At 32.3% G+C, this 16,963-nt stretch overlaps 3 protein-coding genes across 13 annotated transcripts in view; 1 reads left to right on the top strand and 2 right to left on the bottom strand.

Moving 5' to 3' along the window:
* Nucleotides 1-468: 468 nt before the first annotated feature.
* LOC141451915 (peptidylprolyl isomerase domain and WD repeat-containing protein 1) lies at nt 469-3,644 on the bottom strand. Of its 4 annotated transcripts, XM_074123730.1 has the most exons (4): nt 3,503-3,642; nt 2,679-2,840; nt 2,500-2,609; nt 469-2,414 (listed from the first exon to the last, which is right to left on the bottom strand). In XM_074123730.1, the coding sequence occupies exon 4, from the start codon at nt 2,404-2,406 to the stop codon at nt 571-573; it is 1,836 nt and encodes a 611-aa protein (XP_073979831.1). In that variant the 5' UTR covers nt 2,407-2,414; nt 2,500-2,609; nt 2,679-2,840; nt 3,503-3,642; the 3' UTR covers nt 469-570. The 4 variants fall into 4 exon arrangements, with proteins under 4 accessions (XP_073979831.1, XP_073979830.1, XP_073979829.1 ...); XM_074123729.1 differs by having other exon boundaries at nt 469-2,609; nt 2,679-2,830; nt 3,503-3,644; XM_074123728.1 differs by having other exon boundaries at nt 469-2,609.
* LOC141451919 (ceramide-1-phosphate transfer protein) lies at nt 3,581-11,060 on the top strand. 5 transcript variants are annotated; one of them, XR_012457182.1, is made up of 7 exons: nt 3,581-3,721; nt 3,887-3,988; nt 4,060-4,243; nt 5,045-5,256; nt 5,378-5,553; nt 6,197-6,372; nt 6,557-11,060. XR_012457182.1 is itself a non-coding variant. In XM_074123742.1 (5 exons), exons 2-5 carry the CDS (start codon nt 4,098-4,100, stop codon nt 6,317-6,319), a joined length of 657 nt encoding a protein of 218 aa, XP_073979843.1. In that variant the 5' UTR covers nt 3,581-3,721; nt 3,887-4,097; the 3' UTR covers nt 6,320-6,520. The 5 variants fall into 5 exon arrangements, 1 of the variants encoding a protein (XP_073979843.1); XR_012457180.1 differs by having other exon boundaries at nt 3,887-4,243; nt 6,557-6,649; nt 8,094-11,060; XR_012457181.1 differs by having other exon boundaries at nt 3,887-4,243; nt 8,094-11,060.
* Nucleotides 11,061-12,161: 1,101 nt separating this feature from the next.
* CNT2 (Concentrative nucleoside transporter 2) overlaps nt 12,162-16,963 on the bottom strand; it is a 51,400-nt gene continuing 46,598 nt past the window's right edge. For 3 of the 4 annotated variants that reach the window (XM_074123732.1, XM_074123734.1, XM_074123733.1), the window contains 6 exons: nt 16,546-16,639; nt 15,471-15,630; nt 14,808-14,976; nt 14,537-14,695; nt 12,599-12,779; nt 12,162-12,461 (listed from right to left, as the gene is read on the bottom strand). In XM_074123732.1, coding sequence (XP_073979833.1) covers nt 12,427-12,461; nt 12,599-12,779; nt 14,537-14,695; nt 14,808-14,976; nt 15,471-15,630; nt 16,546-16,639 — 798 coding nt within the window. In that variant the 3' untranslated portion in view covers nt 12,162-12,426. The remainder of the gene's footprint in view (nt 12,462-12,598; nt 12,780-14,536; nt 14,696-14,807; nt 14,977-15,470; nt 15,631-16,545; nt 16,640-16,963) is intronic. The other variant, XM_074123735.1, reaches the window with a different exon arrangement.

Here is a 16,963-nt window from a genome sequence, read left to right as displayed (position 1 = left end):
TTAATCGATGAATAAATCTGAAACCGGACTGGGATAAAATAAACATGCGAGCTACGACGCGTCGTATAAAAAAAATCAAAGATGTTATGTCTTAGAAAACTTAATTGGTTGTAGAATCTGAAGCTCTAGAAAGCTAGATGATCAATTGGGTTTAGAATATTACCAAAAATGATTTCAAGTAATAGTTTCAAGCCAGAAATAGTTCATAGTATGTCAAGTGTCAAGGAGAACGCTTAAATGTAATTGTTTCATTTATCATCTAAAAGAGAATATTGATACCACATTGGTAAAATTTATTCCTCAATCTGTCACTGAGATAAGATCAACAACTCTAGAAAAATAATAATAAAATACTGATGAAACACCAGTTGATTCCTAAGGTCCAAACTAAAAATATTCTTTCAGATGGGAATGTGCGAAAAATTGAGTTCTGTAGAGATTTTGTTTTTAAAAAAAAAGTATCACAACTTTCATAAATAACATAAAATTACATTTTTTTATTGTTTAAGTTCTTTACAAATATATTTACAAGGTTTCATGTATTTTAACCAATACAGTTTAATGGTTTCCTTATTTAATAGTTATATTGATAATGGTGATGTCGTCATATGGTTTATCAGTTTTAGGATTAGTTTTTACAGTACTTATGTTGTGTACGACTTCCATACCTTTGAATACGCGTCCAAAAACTGTATGCTTATTGTCAAGCCAAGGTGTAGGGCCCAACGTGATAAAGAACTGGCTACCATTAGTATTGGGGCCAGCATTGGCCATGCTTACCGTATAAGGACGATCATGTTTTAAGTTAGGTTTAAATTCATCTTCAAATTCACCACCCCAAATACTTTCACCGCCAGTACCATTACCCGTTGGATCACCAGTTTGTATCATAAATCCTTTGATAACACGATGAAATATATGTCCATTATAATAACCATTTTTACTATGAACACAGAAATTTTCTACAGTTCTAACGCATTCGGTAAACAATTTTATGTGTATATCACCAAGTGAGGAATGAATAATAGCTTGCTCGTAATTTTGATTTGAACCTGATGGTTCTGTAGCTGATAGTACATCTTCTTTGGTTGGCCTTTCATTGAATACATCTCTATCTGAATCACCTTCAATACTATTGGGCTCTATAGAAGTGAACAAATAGAATCTGTTCTTCTTAAAACCAGTACAGATTAATGTAGGATCTGAAGTTACAGATTCCAAGGTGGGATTGTTTGAACCTTCTCTTTCTAGGGTTGTTCCCGCGTTGGAAAGTTTGACTTTACCTTGGAATAAAGCTAACTGAAGTGGTCGAAAATTTTCCGTTTTACCAATAATACGATTACAACGACTTGTGACCAGATTTATCACTTTAATTCCCAACATCGTGCTGTAAATTAGTAAATGTCCACTCTCATCAAACAGAATATTACAGTTTAACAGGCCATCCGCTTTTTCCAGCTCTCTTTCTAAAGCCATTCTTCTACCAAACTCCATATTAGATACTAATTGTTGTTCCTGTTGTAGTTTACTCAAAGTTAATAATGTCTCATCAATCACTGTACTTAATTTTCCTGTAAGAAAATGGAAAACTCTAACCTTTCTATCTGGTGAAATTGTAGCAAATTTCTTGCCATTTGGTGAAAATGTCAAACCAGTTGGATATGTTTTATTCTTAGCAAATTCGTACAAATCTGTATCCAATTTTGACTCAAATTTCACAGTTTTTGGAAATGTAAAATTATACTTTGAACCAGTCCAATATTCTACAATTCCCGCTAAATCTACAGAAACTGTAATATCAAAATCAACATTATAACTAATAATTTTCACAGGTTGTGGATGGATTTTCTGTAACACATGATGTGGTTCAGCAGAACCTCGACCATCGTATATTGAAATTTTGGTTGAATTTAAATCGGCCACCGCTAAATAAGCAAATAAATCGTTACCTTTATGCACCCATTCAATAACTGCTGGTGTATATTCCAAATTGATTATGTTGATCATATCAAAGTTGACTACATCAAAAATCTTTACTGCAGAATCCAAACCAGCGGATGCTAACAATGAACCATTATAGTTTGCAGCTATACTAATCACTGGCGCCAGATGAGTTTTAAAATGTTTAACAAATTCAATACCCCTTTCCATTTTTTTCCAAAATTTGATGTGCCCATCAACGCTAGCTGTAATAATGAATTCAGTTTTTGTAAATAAAACATGATTAATAACATCTCTGTGCATAAAACTTTTCTCATAACACTCTGCTGATGGGAGATTGTCTAAAAACAGTTTTTCATGGACTAAAACTTTTCTTTTTTTATGTGGTGGTGGTAAAGAAGGCATTGGTCCAATGCATGTATCTTCAGAGTCGTCATTATCACAGTTTCCATTATTGTCTGCCATAGTCACTGCTAAAAATATATAAAAATATTCACTACAAATCGACACCAAGAACTATTCACTTTCAAATCTATTTGCCACAAATCAACCTAATACCTTATATCAGTAGCGGTAGGTTACTTAGACAACCTGGTATGGTTATTCTTCAACGAATCGATGAAACTTATATCGATATTGAATTTTTTGTATAGGGGGCTTGTAGCACACTAAAATATTACCATTTTAATGATACTTATTAATTGATTGCAAACATTATTAAATATATTAATTTTTACCATTTCATAATTTTATAGTCTTTATCAAGGCAAAATTTCCTCATCGTTAGAAGCACCTCAAACAACGTGGTGAAAACATCATTTGTAGATGTCCAACTTCTCTACCATTCCTGATTTAAGTTTTGCACATTTTGGGAGAGGGCGTTTGAAATCTGAAACATTCTAGGACGGATAAAATTATTAATACATCCTAATTGGATAATTAAGCTAGAAAGGCGTAAACAGCAACTTCCCGACTATAGAAAAAAGAAGAGAAGCGTTGAATTCTTTCTATCTATCTATCTCATATTATGGAGTACTCATATTACCTAAAAACTTCGCTTATAAGTACAACCTTGGCATAAAAAATGTCTTTTAATTTCTTGGCATAATTATGCCCTACACTGGTGGTGCAAGCCCAAAAAGTTATACTTTTTGTATAACTTTTGTGGGTACTTTCCTTATTGACAACTTGGGCCGCTTAAGATAAGATTTCAGGGTAAGGTAAGAGAGAAGCTGAGAAAGATGTTCTACTACTTCATCAACGAACAAGAAATAATCATTATGTACATATGTACACAAAAATCTATTAGAATATTTCTATTATTAGTGAGTCACTTTATGAAGCAAATCTTAATATTATTTTCTTCACATTGATTCACAGGCGACACAGATTATTTATTTAAAAAATAATTAATTTTGGCTGATTTATTTAACTAATTCTACAGATGTTTTAAAAGAGAACATATTTATTATATTTGCCTTCATTCTTTTTTTTTCTGAACATATGTTTTAATTGTAAAAGAAAAAACAAAACAAATTACGATATATGATTAAAAGTTTACCTTCTAATACTCTTATTTAAATGGAAGTGGAAAGGCTCGTACTATTTAAATTATCATCCACAATCAAGAGCACGATATAAATCTTTGAAATTAAAAAATTTATAATTGCTAATACATTTTTAAAATACACCAAGTTACATGCATGAAGGATTAGAAACTTTTATTTTAAATGGATGGTGTCCAAGTGAATGCAGTCCAAGCCTACTTGATTAAGTAAAGGTAAAAACTGAATTTAAATTCTTTTAAAAGAAGTCAATTCAAATAAATAATTAATATAGAATAAGAATAAATAATTTTCACCAATTTGGACGTTTTTAACGTTTATGACTTAGACATAGTTTTAATAGAGATTTGTAGAGGTAAAAGTGCAATAACCTGTTTCAGTTGGAAGTTGAAGTTAAGCGAACCTACCACGTCAACTGTAACTTATTATATATTTGCATTTAAGGAAAAATAAATAATGCATGTGTTCATCTTGAATTCAAGGTTACTCGGTATCTCTTCAAAGACTAGATAAAGAAAACTGTTTTATTTTAACTTGTTCGTTTAATGCCTAGCGCAAAGCAGACAGCAAACTTATAACTGTGATCAAAAGATGGAAGTAAATAATCTAGATAACGAACATAGTGATTCTAAATATTGTAATTTAAGATTTCTGTCGAATAGTTTGAATTCTTGTTTATTAGATGGAGATGATATCCATCTTGGACATTATTTGGACTCCTATAAAGAATTGAAAAAGTAAGTTTTGTTTATGAAATTTGTAACATACCAATCGGAATTAGTGGTAGCATAAAAATTTTGAGGGGACAGACATTAAAAAATGGTAACATTAGTCCCATGGAATGTTATGCTGTTTTTTTTACTTCATTGGTTTTTCCAAACGCAAAATTTCAAAGCTCAGATATAAATTCGTAATTTTTGCATAGATGCAGTTTTCACAACTGATGTTTGTGCACATAGCACGGTCCCTTCAAGTGGCTAAGCTTTCTAAAATTCCAAGCAAAATAGATGGTCAGCATAAGGGAATATCCAAGGGTTAATTTCAGATTTTAGGCTAGCTTTCATTATGTTTAGCACAGGAGAATTTAGAAACCGTTAGTTATTCTCCATACTTTATACTATCATGACCTGCTCCACAAACCAGGGTATTTCTTCCGCTCCTTCAAGACTTCCTCAGGCATTTTTTTTTTTTTTTTAAATATCTCTCAGCAATCCTTTGACCCATATGTTCCAGCTGCCTTAGGTGGATCTTTCTTATAAAAGCTCCGTAGAACCGCGCTGTCTCATGGTCGTGGGTATATCCCGAATTTCCGGGTACCCAGAAGCGAAAAAGTCTATTTCGGCTATCATTTCTCATCAGGATTTCCAAGCGATCGTAAACTAGCCTTGAGAGCATATTTCTTACGACTTGGTAGCGAGTAGTTCTAAAGGGAGGTGGCTATAAGCCAATTCAAGTGCGACCTAAAATCATATATTTTACATTAAAATATAAATGTTATCTTTGTTGTTGAGAAAACAATAATGTTGCTGCCATTCTAGGTTTTGCCATTTAATGGGAAGTGTTTTTGGCTTTGTAGCCTCAGAAATAGAAAGTAAAACTGGCATTTTAGAGCAATTTAGAAAAGAAGATGAATGTGGAAATTTTGTAACCATGAAAAATATGATAAAACATGAAAAGGACCAAGGTGTTTTAAAAAATATTAATTATATTTCTGGTTGCAGAACTTTGTTGTTACTTAATCGTGGCTTAGGTGAGTAATGGATTAGTTTTGCACTATTTTTTTTCTGTCAAGTGATCGAATCAGAAATTGGAGATGCACTTTGTTTAATGTATTATAGTTTTTCTATATAAATAATTCATTTTCTGTATAGATTTTTTGAAAACATTCTTACAACGTATTTCAAAATTGAATCCAAACGAAGGTACCGCCTCAGTTGGTAAGCAGTCCTATGAAGAAACATTGGCACATCATCATGTTTGGTATGTAAGGGCTGGAGCTAGATTGGCCATGATTACTATGCCTTCAAAACAAAATCTACTTAATTACGTAAGTTTATTATGTAAAATTTCTGAAGAAAATCAAAATTGAAGCCTAGAAAGTATAACTCTATAATAGTTTTATTCATTATTGAGAAAGTGGGTATGAATTCATACAAGACATGTTCAATAATTTTGGGCTTCGTTGGACAATGGACGCCGCTCAGCTTACGGCAAGGTCACGGAGCTTGAAGTTGTATCTACCCGCTCTTGATTAAACATCTAGTGTTTACAAGTAGAAATTTCTACACTTAGGGATAACCTTAACTAAAAATGTTTAAAATAATTTCCAAGGCTGATTTAGCGGCCACTGTAATTCCGCTTTGAAGAGAAATATCAGCAAAGCAAGAAAATGCTTTACTAAACTTTTTCACTCTCCATAAAGCATCATTATGATGAGAAAAAAAGAAGTTTTTGCATGGATAAACTCGTATTCATTATTACATAAACTTTAAAGCGGACATCATTAGAAAAAAAATGCAACTTTTTGCAAAATTTTGATCTCTATAGAAAAGTTGTGACATAGCTAATTGTATTCGAAATCGTAAATCTGTTCTATCCCATTACCGTGGGACGAGGTGAAGTAAATATAATTAACTAATTTATTTAATCATTAATTAATGTAGGATTATATAGATATTTTTCGATTTCAGGTACTCGGTGATACACAAGATTGTATGTTACAATATCTGCCAGAAGTTGTAGAAGCTGCTAACCGAGTCCATGCTAGAACTTATAATACTTTGAAAGCACACAATTTATTGGAACTAGCTTGAGCAGAGTGCGAACGATATGGGAAGTTACGAAGAAGATTGTATATTCTGTAAAGGTATTACCAGCAACCCAGCTCATTGCGAGAATTAGTTTTTTTTTTTTATTACTTATTATTATTAATATTCCCGGTTGATGAATTACCACCACAGTTTATTTATAATCATCAGCTTAATAGAAAATTTCATTCATGTTTTTTAAGGGTACTTTTTGTTTTTGTTATAGTATTATTTTTGTCTTAGGGAGTAATTTAAATACAGAGTGCCTTCCTTCTAAAGAAAGAAAAAAAAAAAAAAAAGATTTGGAGAGGGACCCACCAAGCTTGTATACATATCGTAAGTTTTTCTTCTCTAAATTGCTGTAATCTCAGACATAAATCCTCTTCACGATGATATCAGTATGAAGTCTAGAGTAGTTTCTGCTTCTTTCTGCCAAATCTAAACAGACTATCCGTGGTCACGTGATGGTTATTATTACTCAGAAACCTGACGTCATTCTAATAGCCTTTCGGCACCGTTGGGGTTATGTAATGCCTTAGTAAAGTAACACAAGTGGCTATTTAAGATCTTTCTCTCCTGTGACTGATCTGGCTTCTTCTTTTTGTTTATCCTCATTGCTACTACCTGTAAATTGCTTAGGTCTTTTGAGGAATCGATGGGAACCCACCCGGGCCAATCAGGCAACCTTCAAGCATCCTTTGATCTGAATGTCCTGGTACCCGAGACAATTTGAACCATTATTGAACCAAGACTGTCCCCACTAAGAAGTCTCATACTCTGTGAATTAACTGCGTAGGACTTGATAGCATTAAATATTATTCCTCGGATAACTTGACTGATTGGAAACACACCAGTTTTCTTCCCCTTCTTCAATCTTGGAGAATTTCTCAGAGACGGCTAGTAATTACTTAATTATTAATTTAATTTTTGTAGCTTTAGGAGATCATGCTTCCTTAATTATTTTGTTTGTAACTCATTCTCAGAAACAACATTATTTTAGGAGAATGATTGTGTAAGTGTACCCTAAATGTAAGAATAGCTTTAAATTGAACAGGTAATTAATGCATTTACCTTCTCAGCCTCCCGCACAAAAAATCTTGGTGTGCGCCCCTGATTTACTGCATTTACGCCATTTCTACTTAACGTCAGAATTCCGCTTTTTAGATTTTTTTTTTTTTTTTAACACCAAATCTAAGGATTTATTTTTAGCCTATAAACTGTATTGTAAACAAAGCTGTAAATTATTTAATAATCATAGAATTATGATTAAAGTTTAAATCTTACTCGAAATTCGACTGAGACCAATTTAGTCTCAAGAATTAAGAATTTAATCCTTTTATTGAGTATGATATAAAGCTGAAACTGAACTGTCACCAAAAAACGTTAGGAAAAAAGCACAGTTCCAATTGTGTTATCTCTCCAGAACATAAGCTGCATCTTTTGTCAGAGCTCGCGATTCCCGTTGTCAAGGTTGTATTTATCTCAAAGTCCCTCCGCTTTTTTGTTTTCTCGTGGAGTTTACATTCTAATAGAATAGGGTAAATATTGGGAATTACAATTCCTTTCCTAGAGCGAACAAAACAAATTTCAAAATTGAATCAGTTGTAAATCTCAAAATTACATTATTAATAAAATGTTAAACAAAATTTTTATGAATATAAAAGTAAATGTTCACTCTTGCGTTGACAGAATTCCAAAAAAGCAGTACTGCATGCTTTAGATTGAATTGCATCTGGCTAAATAATTACAAAACAAATTGCCAATAATTTCTTCATTTCAGGAATCAGCATTTTTATATTAAGGTGTTGAATCCTGTTGAAGTATCCCTAAACGGGGCTAGAGAGAGAGAGAGAGAGAGACGGAACTAGCTTTAAGAAAGACGCAAACGTTGGAAAATCTGAAAATGAAGGTGGAGTGATGACAGGGGCTTTTTGATAACTGGAGAGCAGCCCAGAAGGACAGAAGTGACAGACAAAAACTGATGAAGGCCATCAGTTTTGACGTTGTTAAATCAAAAGCTTCTGAGTGAAGCTCCATATACGTATAAGAATTCGTGCGTATCCAAACACAGACTCTTGAAGCAGGCGCTTTCATCTGTGCCGAAATTTGGCAAGAGTTTAAAAATGGTATTTCAAGACCTGTACCCAACAAAAAAGAATTTAAATGTATGGTTTACTAAGTCTGATTAGCGATTGGCTAATTGTGAATAAGGAACTACAGTCGAATGTAACGCTTTTGATTAAAAAAAGGGGAGGGTGCTGCTTCCTCTTTGCAACTAAAAGTCGCCTTTTTGACAACCTTTAGTAGGTCTATGGGAAAAAAACGAGGGAACGTCCAGTGCTGGATATCATTTCAACTTCATTAACTTTGGAATGGGAGATTATCCTTCCATCCCAACACGTATGAATGGAAATCATAACTGAAGCTTACGTGAAACTCAAAATTTTCTGTTTAAAAAAAGTCAAAGGTCGAACAGACGTTATTATACAAGCAATGAAGAGTACCTAAAATTATTACATATAAATTACTTTGCCCTTATACATTATTCGATGCACCGACTACACTTATTGCAAAGGCTGTGCTTTTTTTTTTATATGTAAGTTCTATAGGGTAAATTTTATCAAAATGTCTTCTAAATTAGGTCCCTAAATTTTTTTTAAAATAAAATTAAATCAGCTTATAATTTTAATATTTTCTTTAGAATGTAATGGAAATTTAAATATGCCTTCAAAATCTTTAAATTTCTACCCCGACATATTATGTCCTAATAATGTCCTGAATTAATATCAAGCTGTTAAAAAGACATTAAAAATAGAAAGAGGGAGAAAAAAAATTAATTTCTTTATGACCAGTCTTCACCGAACTAAAATTATAACATTCGATGATCTATAAATATTCATATTTTCCTATATCTTATAAGATATGCAGTGGGACGCGACCAAAATTTAAGGTTCCATGCCTAAGATGATTATTTTTTTAGAATCCTTCCGAAGCCTATTTCCATAAAAGTCCTAGGATCTGGAAAGTTTTAAAAAGGGGGCTGTGTCTTAAGCTCTGGAGCAAAAAAAAAAAAAAAAAAGAAGTATTAAAAATACACTCTGCAGAGCTCAGGAAAAAGCTGAAAGCAAGGCCTCCCTTCCATCTCGAATTGATACAAAAAAGGTTTCTTCAGATTGGGCATGATTACTTGCAGCCCACTTTCTTTAAGTTCAGCTTTGTGATTGCGAATTCTCACTTGAAACATTGTATCGATGACCCTCCTAGACGTCTGTAATGGAAGTACAAGATCTAGACGCTATCCAAAAGCGACCTTAGATCGGGTTGCCCACAGGCTATCATTTCCCATTGCTGGACGTTAAGGCTGGTAAGTTGTGACCTCTTTGTGCATGGGTCCGTAAATAAAAAGTTGAAAGGATCGTGAAAAATTGGAAGTAAATTTTATCATATTGCATGTTTTGACAAAACATATACAAGCTTTTATAATGACACTTTTACGGAAAAGGTTTCAGATCCTGTTTTCTTTCGCAATTTCTTCAAATTAAGAATTAAAAATTCAGAAAAAAAAGAACAGCTTATCCACATAACATTGCTGGAACATTACAATGTTTATTTCAATACTTCTAAGTATTAGATAGATCTTCGATTCGTATATCCACTAATGATATAAAGGAATACTTTCTTGCTTCCATTTCCTTCTATTTATTTGTCTATCCGGTTTCTATAATCTCGCATGTTTTTCAGACTAGGCTATTAAGCGACTCTCTCGCAACATACCCATCATACGTGTTTCGTACGCCATTTATCTCTGGCCCTCTAACCATGCTCAAAATGCTAGTCTGGAAGCAGCAGAGTAGGAGAAATCTGTTAAAGCATTGTTTCTGCCGCATCGCATCAGGCAAGAACTATTGTTGAGTAGACCCCCTTTTTTTTTCTTTTTTTTTTTTTTTTGAAGAATAAGAAGTCGATAATCCCATTTCACTAGAAGATCTTACTCTGGGTTTTCAGCCTTCTTTCATTTCAAATTAATCCTCATTTAACCTGTGGGAAAAGATTCAGCGTCACACCCCCCCCCCCCCTAGTTCATCCATCCATCCATCATCATCTACAAATCTTGGTCTATTGAACTTCTCCATCAAAGACAACCCAGTGGAAATTACCATTGATCCAAAGTTCTGCCCACCATAAGCACCTCCAATAGACGTTGCCTTAAGTTTCTTTTTTCTTTTTTTTTAATTTCTGTACCACAAATGAAATTTCCAGATGCATTTTTTTTTAAAAAAAATTAACAAATCGAGTGAGTAGCAGCAATTAATTTCCATATTTGCAGTAAAGTAAATTTTACAATTATTTCCGTTAATAATTAATTAAATTAATTCCAATGAAATTTTGTGATATATTTATATTAATTTTAAATTTTATGATACATTATTTCAAGTATAGATTTTTTTTTAAATTTTATTATATTGGTAAATAGATATATTTCCGAAGTGTTCATAATTTAACGACAATAAAACAAAAAGTAGCAAATTAATTGAATGGATTTTGATTACTGTCTCTAAAAACACTTAATGGTTGTAATTTTAAAGGCCAAATCAAAAATTAAATTTAAGATAAGTAAATCTTTTGTGATTAAATTTTTTAATTAGCAATATTATTGCACGATTATCGTTTGTAAAATAATTATGGCAATTATTAGCAATTGTGCTTTGAATGGATTTGAATATAAATAAAAATTCCAATAAATGTTTTTTTGTAATTTTATGTTTCCTATTTAGTTCTTGTTAAAAACTATCATAAATTACTATAAATTGTTACATTTGTTCAACATCAAGAATATTACATCTTCTCTGGGCAACCTTAAGGTTCTTTATTCCATGGTTGAATTTGCTAATAAATACAATGTTCTTAAACACGGTATAACCAGCAACGTACTAAAAACGACGTACTAAAAAGTAAGTATTTAGAATTTAGATCTCGCTATACATATAACCTAAGGATCCTTTCATTTAAAATTTACAGGTAAGTAAATTTCGCTGGTTGGATGGTTTAAAGACGATGACAAAATTTAAAAAAAAGTAATCTGTTGGCTGGATCCCTTCTAGTTTTTCGGGGTTAGAAAGATTATTTTACTTTGTTATAAAAGGAAATTTCTTTTTCTTTTACATTAAGGGATAGGCTCTAGGGATTATTTCGTTGTTTTATCTGGGTCTCCCTAGTGAATCAGATTCCCTGTGGCATTGGATAAGGAATTCTGGCTCTACGAAGTGGTTATTTCTAATTGTTGGTTGTCCACATCAATGGGCATTTCCTTAAACAACCTAGGTGATTACCGGGTATAGATTTTATTGTGAAATCATTCATAAATGGGCATGCTAAGTCAAAAACCTAAACACTTTTCCTTCTGTGGCAGCTTTTAAGTTTTGAAAATTCTCAGAGAGCAGAAAACTTGAGAAAAAAAACCTCCTAATTTTCTAGAATTAGTACATTTTTTTCTACAGCATTTACAATAAACACTTCGTTATATTATAACCATGAAGGGAAGGGACTTAGGAAGTCCAATTTATCCAATTTTGAAAAGCTTTGACTTGAATTATTGTGTGAATTTGAAATCTCTGCAGCACATATTAGTTTTTGATCGTATTAGATAAGATGTTTTGTTTAAAAGTTACACAGACTAATTCAGTTATATTTATATTTATACAGCCTAGATTCAGTGAAAGATTAAAAAAAAAACTAAGACTTCAAAAAAAGATCGCTGAACTTGATATGCGAATTTGGAACATATCTTTCTGTATCTGAGAAGGCATTTCTATTGTTTTTTTCAAATAACGATAATAAATTCACACGAGCCTGTATAAACATTTATTGTAACAAAAAAAAAAGGGAATAATCCTATTATATATACAGGAATTATTTACAAAAAATTACAATCAATAACTTCTACGACATTTCATCACATTAAAAAATTTGAATATCAATATTTTACATCAATCTATACATAAACATTGAAATTAATTTCTTTTTTTAAATATGCACACGAAATCTAGTTTTAAAATTCTTCAGCATTCTGAAGTATGCGTCGTCAAATTTTAAAATATTTTTTTTTAATTAAATTAAGAACCAAACCCATTTTCTGGGGTCAGTACACCTATAAAAAAGTAAAAAGTAAATTATTAAAATTTATGATCAGTAAACAAATTAATAATAAAAAAGATTTGGAACAAAAGCTTTCTTGTCATATTCTTTGAAGTGTACATTAATTGCACTGTTTTTTCATTTACTTACCTGCTATGCAAGCTGATGTAAAACTAGTAATACTACCGGCTGCGAGGGCTCGAAAAGCTACTTTGGTCGCAATGGATCTCTGTAATGGGCATATGCTGGATAACAAAGCGATTAGAGTAGCCAAAGCACCTGGATTAGCAAAACCGCACAGGGCAAAAGTGGCAATTGCTTCGGAACGTACCTTTAAAAAATAATGACTTTTTTTTTTATACATATTAAAATGAATTTTCTGCTTTTGAAAAATTAAATTTTGGTGAAACTAAAAATAATTTAAGCGACCTTTACGTCTAATTACCCAATTAGTTGTCGCGGACGGAAGCTTACTTTACAATGAATTTCTTATAATAACCATTAAATAATCTCCAATAACCACAATACAATTATTAGCAGCGCTTTCTCTATTAATACAAAACACAAAGTTTTTGGTCAACTTTAAATTTTCATTAAATGTGAATGAGTAAGCTTAATTGCAGTTCACTGTGTAATAAGAGCAACTTTTGAGGGAAACGAATCCTTTCAGAAATCCTCTTTAAACAGGAACATTACATGGAAGCTTTTGTTCTTCGGCGTAAACAGCTAAAAATTGTTCAACATATTTTTAAACGTCCGGTCAAATGAACTTCATACATTGAATTTAGTAACAAATTGAAATCTCAATAATCTTTAAATAATTGGGGATAAGGGTACAATCCGTGAACTGACTTCTTTAAACTTCATAAAAGGAAAACTCCTCATAAACAATGAATTTTCTAAAAAAAAAATTTACTAACAAAAAGTAAAAAAAGAATAGAACTTCAGAAATCATTTATTCTTCGATATTATAAACATGATGGATCCAGACAATACAGTAAAGAATAGTTTAAATAGAAAAAGGGTAATCACACCCAACTTTTCTTGGAAAGTCCTAAAATGAAGTTTCTGGAACACTGATAGAAATAAAACTAATCGAAGGAATAATTTTCAAAAACTTTACAAAAAAATAAAAGTCTGGTATACACTATGTAAATTAAAGTTGGGCATCGTTGTTTTGAAGATTTGCGTCCAATGTAACTTCTGTTTGCCACGCCTGCCTACAGATTACAGTGAGGATCTTAAATTCTTATCAATTTTAACTATTCTTAACCAACGATTTGAATATTTTACTACTTCGGTTTGGAGGTATATCGTTTTTGTCATTTTTTGGGGCATATGGTTGAATCATCACCAAATCGAGTGTGGTGTGACGGCGGTTAGATTAGATTAGATTGTATTATCGTAAAAGGGCGGTTCCACCAAAAAGGGGAAGGAACGCAGGCAATCCCAAATGTCCCATTGTTCCCCGCCCACCCCTCATCTCATGAGATACCGGGGTTTAAAAAACAAATCCGGCTAAAAATTGCCAGATGCTAATATAATAAACTAATGAAGTATAGTAACAGGACACTAGGGAGCATGGCGACTCAATCGCTCAGTCCCCTGAATAAACCTAGAAAGTTCTGGTAAAGATTACCCGATGCCACAATCTCCGGTAGGGAAACATTTACCCTACCGAAGACGAGGAATCCTAGTTTTAGAATAAACTGGACACACCTCAACGAAGTGCCGCACAGTCTCTATTGGACTCACCACAACCAGCGCAAATTGGCGAGACTGGATAAGGTCGCATTTGAAAAAATGATACGCTAAATTCGCATGTCCAGTCAACGTGTGATGGTTAAGCCACACAGTAATAATGTGGAACGCCTCAAAGCTGAATGCACTTGGGGGCCTCTAAGAGGACGGCCAAATACTCCACTACCTCTTATATTCATACCAATCTCTTTCAACTTAACTCTTTCTTTCGTATGACTATTACAAGAATAACTAGCTCTTCTAAATCAATAAGGAATCAACAAAATAGAACCAAATAAAAATGTTTTTAAAAAAATTCTTATGTTACCACATTATTATTATTATTACCGATAATTTTCCGGCAGCCTTCAGTTTTCCAAGCTTTTCATAAGCTACAAATTCATTGGCGAACGTCTTTAAACCAATCAATGAGGCGACATCTTGACATTGTTCCAATCTGACGCCCATTACCCAAGCTAAAGGTATGAATATTTTACCCAATAAATACTAAAACAGATTTTAAACAATAAAAAATTAATTTTGGCATTAGTTTTTTTTTTACTTATGGATTACTTAAAAAGTTTTAAAATAGGATGAAATCTTAAAAAAAAATAGTTACCTCAATAGTTAAACCTTCAACACCAGCTAAAGAGCCCAGCCATAAAGAGATGCCATTCACAAAGTATACCATTGAAACTGAGGCAGCCACGCATGCAATTATAGCATTTATAAGTTCAATGGCAGCAAATGCACCTTTACAAGCAGCGTCCATGACGCTTATATCAGAACTGAATTTTAAATAAAAAAATGTAGTATTATTTTGGCATTTTTTAATAAAAGAAAATATGACCCAAACACAATTCTTTCTCTTATTAAAATTTAGTTAAATAAATTTCCCTTAAAACTATTTTATAAGAATAAATTCTTAAAATTTATTCAGTAAAACCGATTTTCATTCCTCTCAACCGATATTTTTTTTTTTAAATTTGGTATTTTAATTCCAAATTGAATTTCAATTAATATTATTCATGAAATGAACACGTACATTATACATAAATAATATTTTAGAAAGAACTAACAAAACAAAAATCAAATAAAAGATAATAGATCTACATGAGTGGAATGGGCCCAAAAAGTTTATAAAAAATCGTAGGATTCGTTTTGGGTAAAAAAAAGTATTGAAAAAGAACATGAAAAATCAGTTCAGTAACTGGCAGTACTTCTGGTAAGCAATAAGAGGAAATAATGAAACGGGAAGTTACAAAAAAAAAAAAAAAATTACCTCTTGTATATTGCTATACTATCTGATGATGTTTTTGATACTTGATTTTCTGGATAGAAAAGTTTGGCAAACATCAAAGATGATGGTGCAGCCAAAGCCGAAGCTGTGACTACATTTTTTGGATCTACACCTAAATTTGTGTATGCAGCTAATAATGTGCCTAAAAAATTTTAATATATATTTTTATTATTGTTATTGTTACAATAACTGTTTCATTTTATTCACTGTTTGGTTGGCGGGAGGGAGGACATTGCGGAAACTGCTGGGAATTTTGCATCTCTTTGGTAAAGTGGAAAAAAAATTAAAAACGAAACTATGTTATTGTCAAAAAATGGTTACTAAGGCTTCGGAAGGAGCGCCAAATTCGAACTACACCTATTTTTTTTGTGCTTCACTGGAGAACTGTTTTTTTATCACCAGCCTAAAAGCTAAGATGGCGTAAGTCTTCTTAACACGGCCGGAATTCCAATCCAGGAATCCTTAATCTCATAGCACATTTTCACCTTGTGGTTGAGAGAGGTGGGCAAAGAAGGCATCTTAGAGGAGTCGTTAGGATAGAGTAGAATTCCTGGAACTTTCCTAGGAGTAGCTCTGGGTGTGTGGTTTGTCACCAGGGATGCTGAAGGTTAAATGGTATCACCTGGCATACAGTAGATCGCAGAGCAAGAATCACTGTCAGCAAAAAAAAAAAAGCCTAGAGAAGGCCAGCTTCATTAGATATAATTCAATTTCAACTTACTGACTCAAAGTAAATTACCAACCGATTAAAAAGTCTTAACTTGTTAAATAATTATCCATTCAAATGGGTGGAAAAGCTTACAACAATGGTAAGGCCACTCCATTCCTTGCTGGACAAAGTATTGTTTGTGGAACCAGAAGGTTACTGTGTCTTTCCAGCTCTTGGATGGGGGGGGGGGCACAGCAAGAGAAAAGACAAAAATGATTAGGGTTGCTAATAACCTCAGAAGTTGGTCATTAAAGGCCGAAAAAAAAAAAAATACCCATTCAAACAGTTAATTTTAAAAATACGAATAAACACAAAGGTATAAAAATAATGTATCTTTTTTTTATTTACCTGCAACAGTAGCAAAACCAGCAGTCATTACACAATGTATTTCCGATGGTGTCAAATCTTTTACATATGGACGATACAACAGAGGCGCTTCAGACTGTAAATAAAAGAGAATAGTATACATTTGATAAAAACTAGGGCTATTCATTAATCACAACACAATACACATCCATACATTTAATTATGAAATTAATTTTGATCACGAGATCTTGAGAATGGAATTATCAAAATTGTCTTATCGTATTTAAAATAGAAAACTGGATATGTGTGAAATGTATAACACTTGTTACAGCGTCTCATCTATAAAATTAATAAAGTATATTTTAGAACACTATTAACAAAATGGAGTACAATTTCCGAAATGACTTATTTGTAAATAGTCTTATTGTAGATAATAGAAATTTAAATCAATAGCATAACT

This window comes from Rhodnius prolixus, unplaced genomic scaffold (assembly GCF_049639745.1).
Source record: "Rhodnius prolixus isolate KJV_2025 unplaced genomic scaffold, Rpr scaffold_14, whole genome shotgun sequence".
NCBI classification, from domain to species: Eukaryota; Metazoa; Arthropoda; class Insecta; order Hemiptera; family Reduviidae; genus Rhodnius; species Rhodnius prolixus.
This window is presented reverse-complemented; position numbering and strand designations above follow the sequence as displayed.

Excerpts from the sequence above, each read along its gene's own strand:
- LOC141451919 (XM_074123742.1), top strand. The coding sequence starts at position 4,098 with ATGGAAGTAAATAATCTAGATAACGAACATAGTGATTCTAAATATTGT. Across the intron at positions 5,257-5,377 it reads GTTACTTAATCGTGGCTTAG|ATTTTTTGAAAACATTCTTA; the intron begins GTGAGTAATGGA and ends TTTTCTGTATAG. Across the intron at positions 5,554-6,196 it reads AACAAAATCTACTTAATTAC|GTACTCGGTGATACACAAGA; the intron begins GTAAGTTTATTA and ends TTTCGATTTCAG.
- LOC141451915 (XM_074123729.1), bottom strand. The coding sequence starts at position 2,406 with ATGGCAGACAATAATGGAAACTGTGATAATGACGACTCTGAAGATACA.